At 45.7% G+C, this 25674-nt stretch overlaps 1 protein-coding gene across 1 annotated transcript in view; it reads left to right on the top strand.

Annotated features, from left to right (window-relative positions):
• The window catches only part of LOC143925669 (uncharacterized), a 106921-nt gene that overhangs the window by 55112 nt on the left and 26135 nt on the right, over positions 1 to 25674 (top strand). The window contains exons 6-8 of the mRNA XM_077450132.1: positions 7272 to 7574; positions 13593 to 13943; positions 23697 to 23993. Of these exons, the coding sequence (XP_077306258.1) occupies positions 7272 to 7574; positions 13593 to 13943; positions 23697 to 23993 (951 nt within the window). The remainder of the gene's footprint in view (positions 1 to 7271; positions 7575 to 13592; positions 13944 to 23696; positions 23994 to 25674) is intronic.

Below are 25674 nucleotides of genomic sequence, written 5' to 3'. Positions count from 1 at the left end.
GGGCAAATATCTCCTAAACCATATAGGTTTAGGAGATATTTCTTGGACCTACAGGTAAGCCTTAATCTAGGCTTACCTGTAGGTCAAAGTGGTTTGTAAGGGTTTACAACCACTTTGATCAGGCTAGAACATTGAATGCATGACAAGCAAGAAAATGAACCATAATTAGGAGGTCCCAAAAAAGTAACCCGTGAAGTGGGTGCCCTATACTTGTCAGATCTTACCAATCGATTGTATATGGTCCTACCCTTACGGTATGAAGGTAAAGGGGAGAAACGAAACTCAGGGACAGAAGGATAATTTTTGCTTAATATGGACCAGTGTTTTTTAATAATATTATTAACTTTATTAGAGAAGGGATGAAACTGAGAGATGAAGGGGAGCCTAGGACAGGAATATATTATATATATATATATATATATATATATATATATATATATATATATATATATATATATATATATATATATATATATACACATATATACACACACACACACACACACACACACACATATACATATTTATATACATACATATATATACATACACACACACACACACACACACACACTATATGTATATATACATATACATATACACACACACACATGTACACATATATACATATATTATATATACACACATACAATATCTCACAAAAGTGAGTACACCCCTCAAATGTTTGTAAATATTTTATTATATCATTTAATGTGAAAACACTGAAGAAATAACACTTTGCTACAATGTAAAGTAGTGAGTGTACAGCTTGTATAACAGTAAATTTGCTGTCCCCTCAAAATAACTCAACCCGCAGCCATTAATGTCTAAACCGCTGGCAACAAAAGTGAGTACACCCCTAAGTGAAAATGTTTTTACATGGACATTCCAACATGACAATAAACCAAAACACAAGGCCAAGTCAACCTGTCATTGGCTACAGCAGAAAGTTTTTGTGTTAGTATTCATATTCTCTGAAAAATGGCCAAGAAATAATAAATTATGCCAGGGTATGTAAACTTACGAGCACAACTGTACATATATACTGTAGATAACATATACATACATACAGTGCCTTGAAAAAGTATTCATACCCCTTGAAATCTTTCACATTTTGTCATGTTACAACCAAAAACGTAAATGTATTTTATTGGGATTTTATGTGATAGATCAACACAAAGTGGCACATAATTGTGAAGTGGAAGGAAAATTATAAATGTTTTTAATTTTTTTACAAATCGATATGGTGAAAAGTGTGGCGTGCATTTGTATTCCGCTCCCGTTACTCTGATACCCAACTAAAATCTAGTGGAACCAATTGCCTTCAGAAGTCACTGTTAGTAAACAGAGTCCACCTGTGTGTAATTTAATCTCAGTATAAATACAGCTGTTCTGTGAAACCCTCATGCCGCGTCCACACGATTGGACTATCTGGTGGACTTAGTCTGGCGGACAAACCTCTGGACTTTGAAGCGGAGGTCCGCCGGACTTCAAAACGAGCAGACCTGCCCACACATGACCGGACTTTTCCGGCGGACTAGGTGCGGCGGACACTCCGCCAGACTATTGAAAGGACTATCTTCGGTTCTTCTTGCCAAGCCTCCGCTTTCTTCCTATAGCTCTTTTACTAGCAGTGGCCCGGTCTTCTGTAGCCACCCTTTTTCTTCTCTTCTCCTCTTCTCCTTCCTTGAGATGTTGACTCGACGCTCTCTGGCCACAATGACAGGGACCTGTCGTGCATCGACTTATATAGGGACAATGGGCGGGGTCACCGGGTGATGTCCCCGCCCCTGATGATGTCACAGTCTCAGTATCCATCCTTATTAAAGGGGGCTCCCGGATTCCGATAAGCCCCACGCCCACAACCCCGACAACCAACGGCCAGGGTTGTGGGGAAGAGGCCCTTGTCCTCATCAACATGGGGACAAAGTGCTTTGGGATGGGGGAGCCGCAGGGCCCCCCTTCCCCAAAGCACCCCCCCATGTTGAGGGCAAGCGGCCTGCTACGGCTCAGGAGGGGGGGGGGGGGGGCGCTCGCTCGTCCCGACCCCCTTTCCTGACCGGCCGGGCTGCGTGCTCGGATAAGGGTCTGATATGGACTTTGGGGGGGACCCCTACGCCGTTTTTTCGGCGTAGGGCTTCCCCTGTAAGTCCATACCAGGTGACGGGACCAGCGACGTGTCAATCTCGCCGATGGAGGCAGCAACATTGACCTCCTTCGCTAGTCCCGTCTACCTGGAGCCACATTCAAAATGAACGGACTTTTCTCCATGTGCAGGAAAGTCCTTTCATTTCAAAAGTCCGGCGGACTAGCACACACACAGCCGGATTGTCTGCTGGACTGCCGAGTCCGGCGGACAATTTTGAGTCAAAACTTCTTTCTAAGTCCGCTGGACTTTTGGGAAAAAAAAGACCAAGTCTGCCAGACACTCCGATCGTGTGTACACGGCATCAGAGGATTATTAAACAAACAGCTTAACCACTTCAGGACCGCCGTATTGCCAATGTACGTGAACACAATGGCACAGGCAGGCACAATCACGTAGATGTACGTGCCTGCCTTCCAGCGGGTGGGGAGTCCGATCGGACCCCCTCCCGTTGGATACGACGGTCCGGCTCGCTCCAGGAGCGCTCCGTGATGAGGGGATGGCCGTTGGTTTTCGGCCACCCCCTCTGGATCGCTCCTGGCCAATGAGAAGCTTCCTCCCACTGTGTATTGTTTACACAGGAAGGAGGAAATGATGTCATTCTCCTCGGGGCGGTCTTTTTGACCGGACTACGAGGAGAAGACTAATAGTAAGTGTGCACCAACACTACACTGACATGTAGGTACACACAGGCACACAACCCCCCCCCCGATCCCCCCCCCCCCCGATCGCCCCCCGATCCCCCTCCAGTCACAGTGTCACTGATTGCATTGATCATTTCTTTACTGATCAATGCATTCAGTGTCAGTTGTGACAGTAAAAACTGTCAGGACAGTTAGTGTTAGGTCCAGGGTAGCCCCCTATCACCCCCCAATAAAGATTTAACCCCCTGATTGCCCCTAGAGTTAACCCTTTCACCCCCTTTTGCCAGTGTCACTAAGCGATCATTTTTCTGATCGCTGCATGTGTCGCTAGGTAGCTAGTTATTTTTTTAGGTTCACCGCCAGGTTTTTATATCGCTAGGTACCCCGATATACTACCCAATAATGGTTTTAACCCCCTGATTTCCGCTAGTTAACCCTTTCACCCCCTTTTGCCAGTGTCACTAAGCGATCGTTTTTCTGATTGCTGCATTAGTGTCGCTACAGTCGCTAGGTAGCTAGTTATTTTTTTAGGTTCACCGCCACGTTTTTATAGCGCTAGGTACCCCGATATACTACCCAATAATGGTTTTAACCCCCTGATTGCTGCTAGTTAACCCTTTCACCCCCTTTCACCAGCGATCACAGTATAAGTGTCACTGGTGACGCTGGTTAGCCAGTTAGTTATTTAGGTTCCCCGTCAGGTTTTTATATAGCGCCAGGGACCCCCATATACTACCTAATAAAAATTTGAACCCCCTGATTGCCCCTAGTTAACCCTTTCACCACTGATCACCGTATAAGTGTTATGGGTGACTCCGGCGGGTGATATCAATTAGGTTTTAGGGTCAGGGTCTGCGTCACCCCAGGCAGCGCTAGGTTAGTGCCAGTACCGCTAACACCCACACGCAAAGCATACACCTCCCGTAGTGCTATAGAATCTGAACAGATCAATATCTGATCTGATCAGATCTATACTAGCGTCCCCAGCAGTTTAGGGTTCCAAAAAAACGCATTGTTAGCGGGATCAGCCCAGATACCTGCTAGTACCTGCGTTTTGCCCCTCTGCCCAGCCCACCCAAGTGCAGTATCGATCGATCACTGTCACTTACAAAACACTAAACACATAACTGCAGCGATCGCAGAGTCAGGCCTGATCCCTGCGATCGCTAACAGGTTTTTTGGTAGCATTTTATATTTAAATCCGGAAGGCAGTGCTTGGTTTTCGGGGTCCCGTACGTGGCTAGGCTCCCAAAAAGTCCCCCACATGTGGTATCCCCGTACTCAGGAGAAGCAGCAGAATTTATTTGACTGTGTAATTGACTTCTGCCCATAGCATGTGTGAGCAATATATCATTTAGTGACAACTTTGTGCAAAAAAAAAAAAAGTTTGTAATATTCCCGCAACTTTTGGCAAAATATAAAATATTCCATGGACTCAACATGCCTCTCAGTAAATAGCTTGGGGTGTCTACTTTCCAAAATGGGGTCATTTTGGGGGGTTTTGTGCTATTTTGGCATTTTATGGCCTTCGAAACTGTGATAGGTAGTGAGGAGTTAAATCAAAAATTTGCACCCTTAGAAATCCTGAAGGTGGTGATTGGTTTTCGGGGTGCCGTGCGCGACTAGACTCCCAAAAAGTCCCACACATGTGGTATCCCCATACTCGGGAGAAGTAGCGGAATATATTTTGGGGTGCAATTCCACATATAACCATGGCATGTGTGAGCAATATATCATTTAGTGACAACTTTTTGTAAAAAAATAACCCACATTAGTGTATATTATTTGGGCTTTGTGAAAGTTATAGAATCTACAAACTATGGTGCCAATTGCTGAAAATTGATCACATCTGATCAGGCCTTCAGTACATCAGGTGTATCTCATTTCTTGAGACACTAACAAGTCAGGAAAGTACAAATACCCCCCAAATGACCCCTTTTTACAAAGTAGACATTCCAAGGTATTAAGTAAGTAGCATGGTGAGTTTTTTTAAGTTGTCATTTTTTCCCACAATTCTTTGCAAAATTAAGATTTTTTTTATTAGTAGTATTTTTTACAAAATGGTCATATTATCAGGTTATTTCTCACACACAGCATATGCATACAACAAATTACACCCCAAAATACATTCTGCTACTCTTCCCGAGTACGGCGATACCACATGTGTGAGACTTTTACACAGCCTGGCCACATACAGAGCACCAACATTGATGTAGTACCTTCAGACGTTCTACGAGCAAAAATAACGCATCTCATTTCTCAACCACCTATTACACTTTTGAAGGCCCTGGAGTACCAGGACAATGGAATTTCCCATAAAATTACCCCATTTTGGAAAGCAAACACCCCAACGTATAATCTGTGAGGCATATTGAGTCTTTTGAACGGTTAATTTTTTTTCCAGAAGTTTTTGGAATATGTGTAAAAAAATGAAAACGCTTTTTTTTTTTTTTACACAAAATTGTCAATTTATAAGATATTTCTAACACATAGCATGTATATAGCAAAAATTACAACCCAAAACTCATTCTGCTACTCCTCCCGAGTATGGCGATACCACATGTGTAGGACTTTTACGCAGCCTGGCCACATAGAGAGGCCGAACATTGAAGTAGTATGTTCAGGCGTTCTAGTGACACATCTCATTTCATTTCATTCCTACCCATCACACTTTTGAAGGTCCTGGACCACCAGGACAGTGAAATTACCCACAAAATGACCCCATTTTGGAAAGCAAACACCCCAACGTATATTCTATGAGACATGGGCTGCAAATAGGTACTCGGGTACTCTGATGGCCTGGTGACTGGTATTTGGGTACTCTGAAGGGCGGTGACAGGTACTCATATGGACTGTGACAGGTACTCGGGTACCCTGATGTGCCGTGACAGGTACTCAGGTACTCAGATGAACTGTGACAGGTACTCGGGTACCCTGATGTGCCGTGACAGGTACTCGGGTACCCTGATGTGCCGTGACAGGTACTCGGGTACCCTGATGTGCCGTGACAGGTACTCGGGTACCCTGATGTGCCGTGACAGGTACTCGGGTACCCTGATGTGCCGTGACAGGTACTCGGGTACCCTGATGTGCCGTGACAGGTACTCGGGTACTCTGATGGGCTCTGACAGGTACTCTGATGGACTGTGATTGACAGGTACTATGAGGGGTGGTGACAGGTCCTCTTTATTGGGGGGGGGGAATCAGTGTGATTGGTGTACACAGTAGGCGGTAACGGGATGTGACCGCAATCTCCTCCTCGCACACGATCGGTGTGTGAGGAGGTGAACCCAGTAACATCTCGTTACCGCGGTTTGTTTACATTTTAGTGATCGGCTGTGAAAGGATCACAGCCAATCACGTGGGTAAACAGCCGGCCAATGGCTGTTTACCAGCGTCGGTGACAAGCAGTGTTCCCGGTGAACACGCCCCCACCGACGTGCACGCGCAGCGCGATCACAAGCATGCGCCATGCACAGTCGGGGTGTGACCATCTGTGATCACGTGGTAAACAGCCATAACCAATGAAATTGCGACCGCATGTATTCTCCATCGGACTTTTGCTGGTGGCATTTCCGCCAGCAAAAGTCCGATGGAGAATACATGCGGTCGCAATTTCTGACCAAAAACTCACATTGGACTTTTGAAGGCGGGATTTCCAATCATGTGTATGCGGCATTAGGCTGGATTCACACCTATGGCATTTTTAGCGCTTTTTGCATTTTGCAGATTTGCACTACAGAACGTGTTCCATAGGAAACCATGTTCAATGGGCTGTAGTGCAAATCTGCAAAATGCAAAAAGCACTAAAACTGCATAGGTGTGAATCCAGCCTTAGAGTCTGCAAAAGATTTGACACTGGGGCAAAGGTTCACCTTTTAGCAGGACAACGACCCTAAACATACATCCAGAGCTACAATGGAATGGTTTAGATCAAAGCATATTCATGTGTTAGAATGGCCCAGTCACAGTCCAGACCTAAATCCAACTGAGAATCTGTGGCAGGACTTGAAAATTGCTGTTCACAGACGCTCTCCATCCAATCTGACAGAGCTTGAGATATTATGAAAAGAAGAATGGGCACAAATGTCCCTCTCTAGATGTGTAAATCTGGTAGAGACACCCCCAAAAAAGACTTTTAGCTGTAATTGCAGTGAAAGATTTTTCTACAAAGTATTGACTCCGGGGGGGGGGGGGCCATATAAATGTACACCAGACTTTTCACATATTTATTTGTAAAGAAAAAAGTAAAATCATTTATAATTTTCCTTCCACTTCACAATTATGTGCCACTTTGTGTTGGTCTATCACATAAAATCACAATAAAATACATTTACGTTTTTGGTTGTAACATGACAACCTGTGGGAAATTTCAAGGGGTATGAATACTTTTTCAAGACACTTGTATATAGACTACCTGCTGATATAGGATGTCTGTTAAATAATTTACTAATAATGACCGTATTCATTTCATTTTCCAGAAAAGCCGTCAGTAAAAGACCCTATAGGTCTCTCCCTGGATTACTTAGGAAATGTTGTGTGTTCTTTGACTCTGGAGAACTTTTATCCCAGAAATGTCCAAATAAAATGGACCTGCAGAGTTGGAAATATCCAAGGACTGCCGTCTACTGAAGATATAAAGAATGACAGCGATCACACATTTCAATGCAACAGTGTATGTGCGATCCCCTGGCAACACTTGATGGATCCCGGTTCTAAAGTACGAGTGACCTGGACACACAAATCTCTGGATCAGCCGGGGAATCAGGAACTTTCTTTGAAAGGTGTCACCATTTACTGTTTATTTTTAAAGTGCACTTGTGCCCAGACTATGGACGTCAACATATTTACTGGACATATTCATAACATTCAGTTAAGGGGTTTTAAAACAAACTACCTGAGAGCAGACAGTGTGACGCTGAGCGTTGAGCCCGAGTGAAAAGGAACGCATCCTTGGCATCTCTTTAGATGATCACATTCCTCCCTGTTGGCCACTGGATGGTGCAGAGTTTATCTGCGCTGTGTTGGTCAGTTGGTGATCATGCACGTTTAAAGGTTGGCCAGAGACATGTTCTTTCACTTTTTTAATTAGCACAAAGCTCATGTATCATCTTTAAACCCTCTGCCACCACCAAATACAGTGTTTTGACTTAGTGATTAATGCTTATTAATACCTAATGTACCAAATGGGACTTTAGCACTCCTTTAAATCTCAAATATCTCAACAGAGGCTTTGAAGTTGTTTTTCAGTTACCTGTCACACTAGCAATCCTGTCACAGATGAGAACTCCCCTGAAGAGCACACCAAGGAGGTGACACACTCACCTGCTTTATATTTGTTGCTCTCTCACTAGTGACATAAGTCCTGCAGGATTTTCAACAGCAAGGTATCACTCCTAAAGCCAGTGAGGAAGTGACACAGTTAAAGAGGAAGTAAACCCTGATGAGTTTACTTCCTCTTTCATTCCCTGCAAAGGCAAAGCATAATGGACTACTATGCATCGCATCGCATCACATAGTAGTCCATTATGTGTGTCACTTACTTGACATAGGAGCCAGCGAAGTCACCGCTGTCCCCTGTAGTCCACCACATCCATCTTCTTGGTGGGGTCTCGCAGCTCCGCCGCTGTCATTCGGCATGCGCACGGGAGCCGACACGCGCGGCAGCTCCGTCTCTGAGAATGGCGCGCTCAGTGCGCCTGCGCGCTGCTGTCTACGGCGCATGCGCCGTAGACAGCGGTGCCTGTTTTCGGGCAAAAATCTCCTAAACCATATAGGTTTAGGAGATATTTCTTGGACCTACAGGTAAGCCTTAATCTAGGCTTACCTGTAGGTCAAAGTGGTTTGTAAGGGTTTACAACCACTTTAAAGCAGGAGTCTGTCCTCCTGCATTTTCAAATTTCCTATTGCAAATCATTAGTGTGACTTGGGGGTTATTTGCAAGGAAAATAAAAAAATAAAATTTTAGCTTGAACGTGATTGGATGATAAAATCAGCAGAGCTTCCCCTCATTTCAGGTCTACCCCTTCGATTTAGAGCGACTGCACTTTCAAGTGGATTTGCCTTTTTGCAACTAACCCCCATGGGGTCTTTAGCACCTACTGTTTGTTTACATTGGAAAGCTGCCACGTTACCAGCATGTAACCAACCCTGTCAGGTTTCCAAAATATCCAGATGAAAGTTCTCTGCAATTGAAGAGTTATTGGTATGTAGCAAAGTCCAAGGCCTCCTTTTGTCTAAAGAGGACCTCCAGAGCCAGGGACAGCTGACATCATTTTGTATAGGTATGGGTTTCAAGGCATAGTGGCTGTAATGCAAGGTAGATTCATGGGTGCCAGACACTTCTTGAATGCAAAAGAGATTTTATTTCTCTTAACAAAACTTTGGGAGAGAGGGTTAGGGTCAGGAAAACCTTAGGTAGTTGCAATGTCATTTAGCAGACTCTAAACTTCTACAGGTAGACAGTCATGCAGGGAAAGGCATTCAGCAAGACACCACATCTGCATGTGTAGGAGCGCTGTCGCCTATGGCAACAGTCTTAGAACAGTTCCTAACACAAAATTTAACAAACTCCTTTACTTTCTCTACAGTTACTTTTTGTAGATTCTAAAACTCACTCCCAGTCTCTCTCACTAGACTTGCTGATTCACTGCCACTGAATTTTGTGAGCTATTCTAATCTTCCTACTAAACCACTTGCCGCCCGCCCTATTACAAATTGACGGTGGCAAAGTGGTTGCATAATCCCGATCGGACGTCATATCACGTGATCAGGATTATGAGCCGCTGCGCGCCCCCGGGGGCGCGCATCGTGGCGATTGTTGTTGCGGGGTGTCAGTCTGACACCCAGCAACTATGATCTCGGTAAAGAGTCTCCGACGGCTTTTCCTCACTCGCGTCTGTCAGACGCGAGTAGAGGAGAGCCGATCGGCTGCTCCTCTGACAGGGGGGTCTGTGCTGATCAATTATCAGCACAGCCCCCCCGAGGATGCCCACACTGGACCACCAGGGACGCCACCAGACCACCAAAGAAAAGGTAATCCTCCCTAGACCACCAGGGATGCCAGTCAGCACAATGGATGCCAATCAGTGCCCATAGTGGATGCCAATCAGTGCCCACAATGGGCATCACTGATTGGCATGCATTATTGTTTGGCACTGATTGGCATCCATTAGTACAGTATAACACCAATGCAGCCTATGAGTGCCCACCTGTGCCGCCTATGAGTGCCCACCTGTGCCGCCTATCAGTGCCCACCTGTGCCGCCTATCAGTGCCCACCCATGCCCATCTGTGCCGCCTATCCATGCCCATCTGTGCCGCCCATCCATGCCAATCCGTGCCAGCTATCAATGCCAATTTGTGCCACCTATCAGTGTCCATCCATGTCGCCCATCCGTGTCGCCCATCAGTGCCGCCTATCAGTGCCGCCTATCAGTGCCACATATCAGTGTCCATCAATGCCACCTCATCAGTGCCACTTCATTGGTGCCACATCATTGGTGCGACATCATTGGTGCCCATCAGTGCTGCCTTATCAGTGCCCATCAGTGTACCCCCATCAGTGCCCATAAGTGAAGGAGAAAACGTACTTATTTACAAAGTTTTGAAACTGAAACAAAAAAAAACATTTTTTTTCAAAATTTTCGGTATTTTTTTATTTGTAGCGCAAAAAATAAAAACCGTAGAGGTAAACAAATACCACCAAAAGAAAGCTCTACTTGTGGGAAAAAAATTATAAAAATTTCATTTGGGTACAGTGTAGCATGACCGCGCAATTGTCATTCAAAGTGCGACGGCGCTGAAAGCTCAAAATTGGTCTGGGCAGGAAGGTGTTTAAGTGCCCGGTATTGAAGTGGTTAAGAATGTTCTTCAAGAGTCACCCCCGCTCCCCTGCTAGGTCCCCGTCTTGGCACTCCAGATACTCCTCAAGCTTCACCCCACTGGTTGGGTCCCTGACTTGATACCTACTGAAGTTTCCCAATTCTTCACCGTCCCCGGTTGGTGAGAATAATGCTCCGGTACTTGCTTCAGGTACTCACTGCGGTCCCTGGTAACAAGGTGGTTGGTCCCTTAGTGGTGCCAGCTTCTTCTCTACCTCCGTCCACGACAGGTCCTCCAGCCGGCAGAACCATCACTTTGGGTTGGACTGTAAGCCGCAATCCCAACCCTACGCTGCTCTCTTGCTTCTGGATAGGCCCTCAGACAGCCTAGCAGCCAGATGTCCTTAGGATAGGCGCAATTTCCAGCCTAGCAGCCTGGGCAGCACAACACATATCCACCCAGACAGACGTCCAGGTGACACAGAACATCGATCACCTGACTCCAAGGCCAAGGGATTTAAGAAAACCCCTGCTCATTGACTGAGATACCCCATATACTCATAACCTGTCCTTGCTTTACCATAGTTGCCAACTGTCCTGAATTTCCCAGGACATTCCCGGGATTAGGACATTTGTCCCAAATTAATTTTGTCCCGGGAAATTCGGTTTGTCCCGGGAAATTGAATTTAACGTTTTTTTGCCGCCGGCCGCCATTTTTAAAAAGACCAGAAGCTGGTCTTCAACAGAGAACCTGTGGCGCCGCCCACCCCCGCTGCCAGTGTGTGTAAAGAGCAGTGGGCGGTGCCACAATTCAAAGTCAGCGCGGCAACGATGGCTGCCGCTTGGACGCCAGGAGATGTAATGACCTGTCAGGGGAGTCCGTGCAGTGAGTATGTGGGGGCCAGTCTGTGGATGCGGGGGCCAGTCTGTGGATGCCGGGGGCCAGTCCGTCGATGGCGGGGGGCAGTCCGTCGATGGCGGGGGGCAGTCCGTCGATGGCGGGGGGCAGTCTGTCGGGGCCGGTCAGTCTGGATGTCAGAGGGGCACCAGATGTAAGGAGGGGCTCCGCTGATGGACACAGATGTGAGGAAGGTACCTCTGATGGGGGGCACCTGATGTAAGGACAGACTCCGCTTGGGACACCTGATGGCATCTGGTGGCAGGCAACGTGGCTAGTGACGCGCTCAGGGCTCCCACTGATTCTGCATTATGGTGAGTTGAATGATTTAATTTCATATTACAATGTAATAATAGAAATAATGCGCTTCAATCATCCTGACATCATAACAATCATGGCGCCGGGATGATTGAAGCCCTAACACCAGGTATTTGGAGCATCTTTATCTGCTGATTGTCAAACTCTGGCAAACACATATTGCTATTGTGGTGTAGGATCGGGGGGGTGCTGTCTCTCCTTTCCCTCTCCCCCCTTTCCGTGTCTCCCCCCCGTTCCGTCTCCCCCCCCCGAATCTCAGATGCTAACTACACCCCTTTGAGCCACGCCCCCATGTAAGCCACACCCACTATTTACGTAAACCATGCCTATATTTTGCCACACCTATAACCGCATGCCCTGCCTCCTAATTATAATACAACCTCGCCTACTGCCAAAATAGTGTCCCGAATTTTTTTTTTACAATGTTGGCAACTATGGCTTTACCCTTGTCTTATCTAATGTCACTAGGTACCCGACCACCTAGCGGCAGAAGAGAGAAGTGCAGCAATTCCAGACTTAGGATGAACTCAATTGATCTCTAACAATCCCTACGATCCCTAACAGGGTGCTACAGGTATACTGTACAGCAGCCTGTGTCTCCTATCATACCTCCATTCCAGTGTTGAAGCCTCCATTAGTATCTTTGGCATTTGACACTTCCTGGACTCTTTCACCACATGCTCTGGTTTGTGAACCTGACTTTCATGTAATAGGAGAAATATGTTTTTTTTGTCTTTTGTTATATCTAAGGCATATAGCTAATCCCACCAGCTACATGTTTGTGGCTTAAATATCGATACTTGTACTGAAAATTGTAATTTTGGCTAACTTTCAGAAATGTCAGCATAAATTTGGCCCTGTACATGCAGTGCTGCATATCAGTACCACCTATTAGTACCCATCGGTGCTGTATATCAGTGCTGCCTATCAGTGCCCATCAGTGCTGCATATCAGTGCCACCTATCATTGCTGCTTATCAGTACTGTATATCAGTGTCGCCTATCAGTGCCCATCAGAGCTGTATATCAATGCCACCTATCAGTGCCCATCAGAGCTGTATATCAATGCCACCTATTAGTGCCCATCAGTGCTGTATATCAGTGCCTCCCATCAGAGCTGTATATTAATGCCACCTATTAGTGCCCATCAGTGCTGTATATCAGTGCCTCCCATCAGAGCTGTATATCAATGCCACCTATTAGTGCCCATCAGTGCTGTATATCAGTGCCGCCCATCAGAGCTGTATCTCAGTGCTTCCTATCAGTGCCCATCAGTGCTGCATATCAGTGCCACCTAACAGTGCCCATCAGTGCTATATATCAGTTCCACCTCTCAGTGCCCATCAGTGCTGTATATCAGTTCTGCCTATGAGTGCAGCCTATCGGTGAAGGAGAAAAAATCCTTATTTACAAAATGTTGTAACAAACTAAGAAAAACATTTTTATTTCAACATTTTCTTTCCTTTTTTTTAATTTATTTAGAAATAAAAACAAAAACCCAATGGTAATTAAATACCACCAAAGGAAAGCTCAATCTGTCTCAAAAAAATGATAAAAATGTCATATGGGTACAGTGTTCCATGACCGCGCGATTGTCATTCAAAGTGCGACAGCGCTGAAAGCTGAAAATTGGCCTGGGCAGGAAGGGGGTGAAAGTGTCCGGTATTGAAGTGGTTAGTATCCAAAGTATGGGCAGGATGCACTTTAACTGTGTATTACTCTTCTCCAATCTATACTCATCGTTCTGATTACTCCCTTGTTTCAGATTTTCCATGGCGTCCAGTGATGGGTGACATTGAAGTCCCACCTTTAGTACACGGCAGAGAAGCCAAGCTGCGGTGTGTGATCCGGGGGTATTTCCCGGACAATCTGGAGGTGAAGTGGTTACGGAGAGAAGCAGGAAAGCCGGAGCTTTATGAAGTGTCTACCGGAGATAAATACAAGATTCCGGTGTTGGAGATCACACGGGGATCTGATAACACTTACACCTGTATCGCCTCTATCATTGTATCCGTGTTAGTGAAAACGGAGAGCAAATCAGAGCTCATCTGCCGGGTGGCACACCCCAGTCTGGAGACCCCTATAGAGAAGAAGACGGGAGAGCTCACAGTGACAGGTATTACTATAGAATTTATTAGGAACACAAGAATGCATTGCTTCAAACACTAGAAAATTTGGTGTAAATGTACTTCCCCTGGGTATACTGCTGAACCACGGGTATAAGCGATGAAAATGAGCAGTCTATTTATAAAACATTTGTGCAAACTGAATTCAATTTCACCACGTTTTCAAAATAGATTACCTCCTGTATCATCAGCTCCATCTAGTGGCCATAATTCCCTATGGTTTCTCATTGAGGCATTTCAAGAAACTATACCACATTTTAACCAATAGATGGCGCTGATCATAAGGGAATTAATCTTTTAGAAAACATAGTGACACGTAGTTCAGCTTGCGGCAACATTTGTCATTCCAGCAACAAATGTTTTATAAATAGATCCTTTAGTGAAGGTGGTTCTCAATTTAAAACTTCATTTTAAAAAGTTAAATCCTTCAGGCTTGAAACCAGGAGTTGTCACTCCATGGCTACTCAAAGCCAAGGAAACTTGTCAATTCAACAACAACTATATCACTGTACAGCACTGACCTGCAGCAATACTTCAGCACAAATTTTTGTAACAGAGTGACCTGCCATTATAAACAACTTTTACCCCATACACACGGTCAGACATTACGACAACAAAATCCTTCAGGTTTTGTGCCAAACTTGTCTTGCATACACACGGTCGGACAGTTGTCGGAAAATCCGATCGTTCCTAACGAGCTGGAGTACAATACGTACGTCAGGACTATAAACGGGCCAGTAACCAATAGCTGTGGTCTCTTAATTTATTCTGAGCATGCGTGGCATGCGGAATTGTCTAAACACGATTGGAATTTAGGCGATCGGATCTTGTTGTCGGAAAATTTTAGATCCAGATCTCAAAATTTGTGTGTCGGAAATTCAGACGGAAAAAGTCCGATGGAGCCCACACATGATTGGATTTTCCGACAAGATCCAAGTGCACATTTTCCGTCTGAGAGTCCGTCCGTGTGTAAGGGGCATACATCATTAACCACTTAAGGACCGCCTCACACCGATATACGTCGGCAGAATGGCACAGCTGGGCACAATCACGTAGCGGTACATGATTCGTTAAGTGCCCAGCTGTGGGTCGGGAGCGCGCCGCCAGCAGAAAGCTCCCAATCCGGTCCTGTGCTCCGTGACCGTGGCTGCAGGACCAGCGGACCCGATTGCCGCTGGTGTCCCACGATTGGGTCACAGAGCTGAAGAACGAGGAGAGATCTGTGTAAACAAACCTCTCCCCGTGCTTCCTAGTGTGGCTGTCACCAATCGTCTCTTCCCTTTTATAGAGAAGGAAATCAGTGATGTCACATGCCAGGCCACGCCCCCTACAATAAAAAAACACATAACGTCATACATAACACTACACTGCCCCCTAGTGGTTAATTCCTTCACTGCCAGTGTCATTTACACAGGAATCAGTGCATTTAAAGTGGTAGTAACACACATTTTATTTATTTTTTTAAACCTGCAAAGCAAAAGGCATAATGAGCTAGTATGCACCGCATACTAGCTCATTATGAAATACTTACCTTAGAACGAGGCCCCGACATCTGGCCCGATCCACGCCGAGGGAGCTGACATGCTCCCTCTGCGTTTTTTCCGGGTATCGCGGCTCCGGCGCTGTGAGTGGCCGGAGCCGCAATGTCGTCACTCCCGCGCATGCGCGCGGGAGATTTCATTCCGGCCGGCCGGCCACTGCCGGATTTTCAGGCCGAGAATCCCCTTGTGCGCATGCGCCGCTGCAGTCAGCGGCGCATACCGAGGGGGATATCTCCTAAACCGTACAGGTTTAGGAGATATTTTTTTTACCTACAGGTAAGCCTTATTATAGGCTTTCCTGTAGGTAAAAGTAAAAAATTTGAGTATACAACCACTTTAAATAGCATTGATTTCTGTATTTCTGACAATGGTCCCAAAAATGTGTCAAAAATGTCCGATGTGTCCGCCATAATGTCGCAGTCACAATAAAAATCGCTGATCGCCGCCATTACTAGTAAAAAAAAAATATTACCAAAAATGCTATAAAACTATCCCCTATTTTCTAAATGCTATAACTTTTGTGCAAACCAATCAATAATCGCTAATTGTGTTTTTTTTGCGGCCTAAACTGAGGAAAAAAAATAATTTTTATAGATTTTTTGGGGATATTTATTATAGCAAAAAGTAAAAAATATTGCATTTTTTCAAAATTGCCGCTCTATTTTTGTTTCCAAAAAAATGCCTCTAAACACAACTGCCTAGAAACATTTATAAACGCCCTTGTGTACATGTAATAAGATAACATAGAGGAGAGTACCCAAGTGTTCCTAAATGTAGTACGCCAACTCTGAATGAAGATGCACAGGGGGCACCTTTGAACTGAGGGGAGGGAAGTGTAAGGCCATACATGGGTCGAATTTCGAAAGATTTTTCTTTTGAAAATTTGTGCGTTTTTTTGATCCGATGATGCCACCATTGATTTTGAAATTCGGCCAACCAAGCCTTCAATTTCACCTCATGTTGCTACAGAAAATAATTTTCGTGCCCGGGAATTATGGTGTGAAATACAAACGAAAATCGTTAGATAAGATTTTCAAAAGAAAATTCTTTCGAAATTTGAACTGTGTATGGCCTGCCTTAGACCTCATGTACACTGTTGCTGGTAAACGGACGTTTAGGAGTTTACATTTATAATCATTTCTAGGCAGTTGAGTTTAGTTTAGAAGCTTTTTTTGGAATGCAAAAAAATGGGTTCAGACGCTGCTAAACGCAATAACTCGCATTTAGCAGCATTTTGTTTACAGATGTTTTTCATTTTAACAAAAAAAATAAAAACAAAAAACAAACGCTTCTAGACACAAACGCAGCTAAACACAACATGTAAACGCAGTTAAGTGGCCATTTTTAAGACGCCGGTTTCTAGTTGTCAAGGTAAAGCGTTCAGGAGAGGTTAAACAATGTCCTGTGTACATGAAGCCTTAGAGAATTGCCCCCTAAGTTGATAAATTCATGCATATTTGTGTTTTATCTCCGGCAACACTGGAGCTCCAAACACAACCCCTTCCCACTCTGTGCCCAGTTATTAAATGGCTAAAGATTGAGTTCCAGCATTCCATGCTTCTGCGCCCTTCCATCCACTATCTTTCACCCACTATCACCCACTAACCACTTGTAGCACTTACCCCCGAAGGAGCTACTGGTTTTGATTGGGCCTGCACTGTTCCTAGAAACCCCACTAACTTGACTCAATCCCCTTGGCACAGCTGTGGTGCAATATAATACAGTACAATATACAACAATGCAAAGTGCCTGTATAATACCCTCAGGATCCCCTGGCTCCACCTGGTGGGGAAAAACAGCACGCCACACAACTGGGCACTTAACCAGAAATATTTTTACTGCAAGTATATTAAAGCAGGTGATTACAGATATTGCACTGTCATCCCAACGTAGGATGTCAGTACAATATAAATCTATGTATCTAAACCTGGGAGCTCCCACTACTTATATATATTTATCTAAATGAAGATTTTTTTTTTATTATTATTTTTTTTTACAAAATTGTCATATTATCAGGTTATTTCTCACACACAGCATATGCATACAACAAATTGCACCCCAAAATACATTCTGCTACTCTTCCCGAGTACAGCGATACCACATGTGAGACTTTTACACAGCCTGGCCACATACAGAGCACTAACATTGATGTAGTACCTTCAGACGTTCTAGGAGCAAAAATGACGCATCTCATTTCTCAACCACCTATTGGAATTGCCCATAAAATTACCCCATTTTGGAAAGCAAACACCCCAACGTATAATCTGTGAGGCATAATGAGTCTTTTGAACGGTTAATTTTTTTCCAGAAGTTTTTGGAATATGTGGAAAAAAATTAAAACGCATTTTTTTTTTTTACACAAAATTGTCAATTTATAAGATATTTCTAACACATAGCATGTATATAGCAAAAATTACAACCCAAAACTCATTCTGCTACTCCTCCCGAGTATGGCGATACCACATGTGTAGGATTTATACAGTCTGGTCACATAGAGAGGCCGAACATTGAAGTAGTACGTTCAGGCATTCTAGGAGCATAAATGACACATCTCATTTCATTCCTACCTATCACACTTTTGAAGGTCCTGGACCACCAGGACAGTGAAATTACCCACAAAATGACCCCATTTTGGAAAGCAAACACCCCAACGTATATTCTATGAGACATGGGCTGCAAATAGGTACTCGGGTACTCTGATGGGCTGGAGATAGGTACTCTGGTACTCTGATGGCCTGGTGACAGTTACTCGGATACTCTGATGGCCTGGTGACAGGTACTCGGGTACTCTGATGGCCTGGTGACAGGTACTCGGGTACTCTGATGGCCTGGTGACAGGTACTCTGATGGCTTGGTGACAGGTACTTGTGTACTCTGATGGCCTGGTGACAGGTACTCGGGTACTCTGATGGCCTGGTGACAGGTACTCTGATGGCTTGGTGACTGGTATTTGTGTACTCTGAAGGGTTGTGACAGGTACTCATATGGACTGTGACAGGTACTCGGGTACTGAGATGAACTGTGACAGGTACTCGGGTACTCTGATGGGCTGTGACAGCTACTCGGGTACTTTGATGGGCTGTGACAGGTACTCGGGTACTTTGATGGGCTGTGACAGGTACTCAGGTACACTGTTGGACCGTGACAGATACTTGGGTACCATGATGGACTGTGACAGGTACTCGGGTACTCTGATGGACTGTGACAGGTACTCGGGTACCCTGATGGACTGTGACAGATGCTCGGGTACCCTGATGGACTGTGACAGGTACTCGGGTACTTTAATGGACCGTGACAGGTACTCGGGTACCCTGATGTGCCGTGACAGGTACTCGGGTACTCTGATGTGTCGTGACAGGTACTTGGGTACTCTGATGGGCCGTGACAGGTACTCGGGTACTCTGATAGGCCGTGACAGGTACTCGGGTACTCTGATGTGCCGTGACAGGTACTCGGGTACTCTGATGTGCCGTGACAGGTACTCGGGTACTCTGATGGGCCGTGACAGGTACTCGGGTACTCTGATAGGCCATGACAGGTACTCGGGTACTCTGATGTGCCGTGACAGGTACTCGGTTACTCTGATGGGCTGGGACAGGTACTCGGGTAGTCTGATGGGCTGGGACAGGTACTCGGGTACTCTGATGGACTGGGACAGGTACTTGGGTACTCTGATGGACTGGGACAGGTACTCGGGTACTCTTGATGGACTGGGACAGGTACTCGGGTACTCTGATGGACTGTGACAGGTACTCGGGTACTCAGATGGACTGGGACAGGTACTCGGGTACTCTGATTGGCTGTCACAGATACTCAAATACTCTGATGGACTGTGACAGGTACTCTGATGGACTGTGATTGACAGGTACTATGAGGGGTGGTGACAGGTCCTCTTTATTGGGGGGGGGGCAATCAGTGTGATTGGTGTACACTAGGCGGTAACGAGATGTTACCACAATCTCCTCCTCACACACGATCGGTGTGTGAGGAGGAGAACAACCCGGTAACATCTCGTTACCGCGGTTTGTTTACATTTTAGTGATCGGCTGTGAAAGGATCACAGCCGATCATGTGGGTAAACAGCCGGCCAATGGCTGTTTACCAGCGTCGGTGACGAGCAGTGTTCCCGGGGAACACGCCGCCACCGACGTGCACGCACAGTGCGCTCGCGATCGCATGCATGCGCCGTGCACAGCCGGGGTGTGACCATCTGTGATCGGCCGTGACTTCATCGCGGCCGATCACGTGGTAAACAGCCATAACCAATGGCTGTTCACCCCCTTCACCACCGGAGAAACAGGGATGCGCGCGCATGATCACTCACATTCCCTGTTTAAACGGGAGGCCGTCATATGACGGCCTCCCGCCACAATAGGTGCGCCGCCTGGCCGTCATTGGACGGCCGGCGGTCAGGAACCAGTTAAAGTACTCTTCTTTCTTCGCTAGCTAGAGATGACTCCTCTGATATTTGTAATCCAAAAGGTAGGTAAGAGTTAGCTTAAGGTACTCCAGGTATAACTCCAAGAACTTATACACAACGCCTGGGCACTAAAGTGAAGTAGGCCTCAAGCCTCTTTAATGTCAGTTGCTCTGTTACACCTCCGTGGAACAACAGGTTCCAGCGAGGCCTGTAAGTGAGTCTAACTGAGATAACTGTGTGCAGCAAATTAACAAACGGTGGGCCGTAACCCGCTCACCAACTGGATCGGAGTTCTGGGTGATGACTTTAATCCGGCAACTGTAGCTTGCTTCTGTATCAGCTGGGCAGATGCTCTGTGTCACTCCGCTGACTGAATCTGGTCCTCCGATACTCCGATAAGCATCTCTGGGCCTCGTCAATCTAATCACCAGCTCTCAGGCTTTCATCAAATCACCTTGCAAACAAGCAGGTTTGCGGTGACTGTCTGCAGCTGTCTCCCAAAAACCTCCTCACAGATCCGCACAGGCAGGCAGCGTGGTCCCAAGAGACCCAAAATGGCAGTTGCTGTCCCTTATATCCCCTACCCAGCATGCACTGCGTAAGAGAGTGTTCATGGGTAGGTCACACACAGACTCCTTTATAGCATCAGGGCACTGCCATTTATTACCCAATAAAGGTTTAACCCCCTGATCACCCGGCGGGTGATATCAATTAGGTTTTAGGGTCAGATAGGGTCTGCGTCGCTCCAGTCAGGTTAGTGCCAGTACCAGTACCGCTAACACCCACGCGCAAAGTATACACCTCCCTTAGTGGTATAGTATCTGAACAGATCAACATCTGATCTGATCAGATCTATACTAGCGTCCCCAGCAGTTTAGGGTTCCAAAAAACGCATTGTTAGCGGGATCAGCCCAGATACCTGCTAGCACCTGCGTTTAGCCCCCCAGCCCACCCAAGTGCAGTATCGATCGATCACTGTCATTTACAAAACACAACACACATAACTGCAGCATTTCCATAGTCAGGCCTGATCCCTGCGATCGCTACCAGTTTTTTTTTTGGTAGCGTTTTATACAGTCGCTGACAGTCTAGGTGCTTTTTTACCTGTGAATCTCACTACCAGTAAATTTAGAGCCCAAAATGGCAAATCGAAGGTACACTAGTGAAGAGGCCTACACGTTTCTGAGCATGACAGTGAAGAGGAGGTCAATCTTCTGTCAGATTTAGGCTCAGAATACGATCCTGTAGATGGCTCCATGACAGATAGCTCTGGCAACAAAGGCGAGGTCACTGCTAAGGTCGGGCGTAACGGATCCCTATCGTCTGATGTTGTTGAGGTGCAAGAACCGCAGGTCCCTTGTATGGAGTAGAGAGCAAGTACTAGCGCCGCTCATTCTTCTGGTGAACTGTCAAGCACCAGTGGCCTAGTACACCCTGGACGTACATCCAGCACTGCAGTAACAAGTGGTGATGTGGCGCGTCCCATAAGTGCAGTTCAAGCTGGCGAGGTGGCAAGCACAAGTAGTGTCCCGCTGCCACTAAGAAGAAGACAAAGGCAGGCCCGTCGTGCCCATAGTGTCCTTCCTGCAGAATTCGCCAATCCTGATTGGGTGCCCACCACTTCTGCAGAACCCGTATTTCCCCCATTCCATCATTCCACCCGGTATTCAGGTGGAAACAGCTGATTTTCCGCCACTTGATTTTTTTTTCGCTGTTTTTCACGGAAGATCTCTATAGATCTATTGTGGACCAAACTAATAAATATTTAATGGTCAATTCATCGCCGCTAATACCCAGTTGCCTTCCCTTGCCAGAGATTGGAAACCAATTACGGTTTCCAAATTTAAGACCTTTCTGGGCCTTTCCCTCAACACTGGCACACATAAATTCACGATGTTGCGGACGTATTGGTCCACGAGCCCAATTGACCATATGCCTGTGTTCTTTACCTCCATGTCCAGGAAACGATACGAGCAGATCTTGCAGTTCATGTACTTCAACGACAATGAACTTTGTCGTCCTCGTGGAGACCCTGAATACGATCAGCTCTACAAAATTCGGCCCCTCATAAACCACTTTAACAAACATTTTGCAGCCTTGTTTATTCCCCATCAAGTTGTCTGCATTGATGAGTCCCTGATTACATTTTCTGACCGCTTGTCTTTCAAACGGCTTTTCTTTCTTAATTTTCAAAAACAAATGAGAGCTGTAAAATACTCACCATGACTCTCAGCAAATAGATTTTTCTTTTTGTCATTATTCAATCACTTGGGACAAAAAAAATATATATATATTCAATGGGCTCAACATGCCTCTCGGCAAATAGCTTGGAGCGTCTACTTTCCAAAATGGGGTCATTTAGGGGGGTTTGTGCCATCTTGGCATTTTATGGCCTTCAAAACTGTGATAGGTAGTGAGGAGTGAAATCAAAAATGTATGCCCTTAGAAATCTTAAAGGTGGTGCTTGGCTTCCAGGGTCCTGTACGCGGCTAGGCTCCCAAAAAGTACCACACATGTGGTATCCCCGTACTCAGGAGAAGCAGCAGAATGTATTTTGGGGTGTAATTTCACATATGCCCATGGCATGTGTGAGCAATATATAAATGTGTGCAAAAAAAAAAAAAGGTTGTAAAATTCCTGCAACTTGTGGCAAAATATAAAATATTCCATGGACTCAACATGCCTCTCAGTAAATAGCTTGGGGTGTCTACTTTCCAAAATGAGGTCATGGGGGGGGTTTTGTGCTATTTTGGCATTTTATGGCCTTCGAAACTGTGATAGGTAGTGAGGAGTGAAATCAAAAATTTGCACCCTTAGAAATCCTGAAGGCAGTGATTGGTTTTCGGGGTGCCGTACGCAGCTAGACTCCCAAAAAGTCCCACATATGTGGTATCCTCGTACTCAGGAGAAGCAGCAAAATGTATTTTGTGGTGCAATTCCACATATAACTATGGCATGTGTGAGCAATATATCATTTAGTGACAACTTTTTTATAAAAATATTTTATTTATTTTTTGTCATTATTCAATCACTTGGGACAAAAAAACAAAAACAAATATTCAATGGGCTCAACATGCTATATCCTTTTTTTTCCAAAATTTTCTGTCTTTTTCCATTTATATTGCAAAAAATAAAAATCGCAGAGGCAATCAAATACCATCAAAAGAAAGCTCTAATTGAGGGGAAAAAAAGATGCAAAATTTGTTTGGGTACAACATTGCATGACCGCGCAATTACCAGTTAAAGCAGCAGAGTGCCAAATTGTAAAAAGACCTCTGGTCCTTAGACTGACAGTTGGTCCGGGGCTGAAGTGGTTAAATTGGTTGAATTCAACCGATAGGCAAGCGGGTGGGCAGGACCAGTGGGTGGAAACAGACAGAAGGATGGAATGCTGGTTCTACTGAGGAAGCCTCGATTGCCACTTAAGTATAATGTAATTGGTGAGCGATGACCGTCACTACCAGACATGGTGGGCAGGACCAATGGATGGAGTATGCAGAAGCATGGAATTCTGGGACTAGAAGTAACACTTGATCTTCTTACGTACTCTCTTTCTCCTAAGGAAGCCTGGGTGGCCACTTAATTATGAGGCAAAAGGCCACTAATCTTAAAGGTTTCACCAGAGGTCATGTAGGCACACAATGGCTAAATCACACTTTGTGATGAGAAAAAATATAGAATTTTTTTCTTTTTGCTAAGGGTTATGGTAATTAGAGCATTAGAATTGGAATTGGTTATCTCTAATGTAAAAAAAAAATGTAAATTTTATATTTTGCATTTAGGAATCCCTACTGTGACTAGAAAACAGGATGGCAAAAAATTAACAGCAGAGATTTCACATTTCTACCCAAAGAAGATTACGGTAACATGGAGTCGAGCCAGACTGAAGTCTGGCAAGTTTGTGCCGTTTGATGAAAACGAGGACTATACTGTATCTGAGCCGATTCCTGAGAGCGATGGGACCTTCTCTTTAACCAGCTCAGTCAAGACGTTTATCGATAATAATCTGAATAACCTGTATAAAATCACAGTCACGCATGAGTCAATGAAATCACCAATTGAGAAAACCTATAAAAAAGGTAAAGAAACCCTTGGTGTTTTTTTATTCTATTGTATCCTACATGTGAACTTTTTCTAAAGTGTCTATGTGTAAAAACATCACTGTACCAATGTGACAAACATTCACACAACCCCAGTGAAACTTACCATGTTTTGTGTCATATGATTATTTTTTGTATTTTTACTGGTTGAGTTATTTAAAAAAAATACTGCATTATGGCCACTAGATGGTGCTTACGCTCATAGGAGGTACCTACACTATATTGTCAAAAGTGTTGGGACACCTGCCTTTACACGCACATGAACTTTAATGACACCCCAGTCTTAGTCCGTAGGGTTCAATATAGAGTTGGCCCACCCTTTACAGCTATAACAGCTTCAACTCTTCTGGGAAGGCCGTCCACAAGGTTTAGGAGTGTGTCTATGGGAATGTTTGACCATTTTTCCAGAAGCACATTTGTGAGGTCAGGCACTGATGTTGGACGAGAAGGCCTGGCTCGTAGTCTCCACTCTAATTCATCCCAAAGGTGTTCTATCAGGTTGATGTCAGGACTCTGTGCAGGCCAGTCAAGTTCCTCCACCCCAAACTCACTCATTCATGTCTTTATGGACCTTGCTTTGTGCACTGGTCCAAATTATTTGGTGGAGGGAGGATTATGGTGTGGGGGTTGTTTTCCATTGGTTGGGCTTGGCCCTTTAGTTCCAGTGAAGGGAACTCTTAAGGCGTCAGCATACCAAGACATTTTGGACAATTTCATGCTCCCAACTTTGTAGAAACAGTTTGGGGATGGCCCCTTCCTGTTCCAACATGACTGAGCACCAGTGCACAAAGCAAGGTGTGTGGGGACTGGGATGTTAAGGAGGGGGCAGAGTACACTGCTGTGGGTATGGGTGATGTGAAGGGGGGTAAGAGCAGCACACCACTGGAGGCAGAGGATACTACTGTGAATGAAGGAGTGGGGCAGAGGTCACAGCTGTGGGGGGAGATGAAGTGAAGGGGGCAGAGGACACTGTTGGGGGTGATGATTTGAAGGGAGGCAGAGGACAATACTGTGAATGAAGGAGGGGGTGATGTGAAGGGGGGGCAGAGGACAATGCTTTGAATGAAGGAGGGGGTGATTTGAAGGGTGGCAGAGGACAATGCTGTGAATGAAGGAGGGGGTGATGTGAAGGGGGGGGGGGGCAGAGAATACTGCTGTGAATAAAGGAGGGGGTGATGTGAAGGGGGGGCAGAGGACAATGCTGCGAATGAAGGAGGGGGTGATGTGAAGGGGGGGGAGAGGACACTGCTGTGAATGAAGGAGGGGGTGATGTGAAGGGGGGGGGCAGAGGACACTGCTGTAAATGAAGGAGGGGGTGATGTGAAGGGGGGGTGGGCAGAGGACACTGCTGTGAGTGAAGGAGGGGGTGATGTGAAGGGGGGGGCAGAGGACACTGATGTGAATGAAGGAGGGGGTGATGTGAAGGGGGGGGGGTGGGCAGAGGACACTGCTGTGAATGAAGGAGGGGGTGATGTGAAGGGGGGGCAGAGGACAATTCTGTGAATGAAGGAGGGGGTGATGTGAAGGGGGGGGGCAGAGAACACTGCTGTGAATAAAGGAGGGGGTGATGTGAAGGGGGGGCAGAGGACAATGCTGTGAATGAAGGAGGGGGTGATGGGAAGGGGGGGGAGAGGACACTGCTGTGAATGAAGGAGGGGGT

This window comes from Lithobates pipiens, unplaced genomic scaffold (assembly GCF_037356315.1).
Source record: "Lithobates pipiens isolate NorthernLeopardFrog02 unplaced genomic scaffold, aLitPip1_a1.2 Scaffold_22, whole genome shotgun sequence".
NCBI classification, from domain to species: Eukaryota; Metazoa; Chordata; class Amphibia; order Anura; family Ranidae; genus Lithobates; species Lithobates pipiens.
The sequence above is the reverse complement of the archived record's forward strand: the minus strand, read 5'-3'. Positions and strand labels throughout refer to the sequence as shown.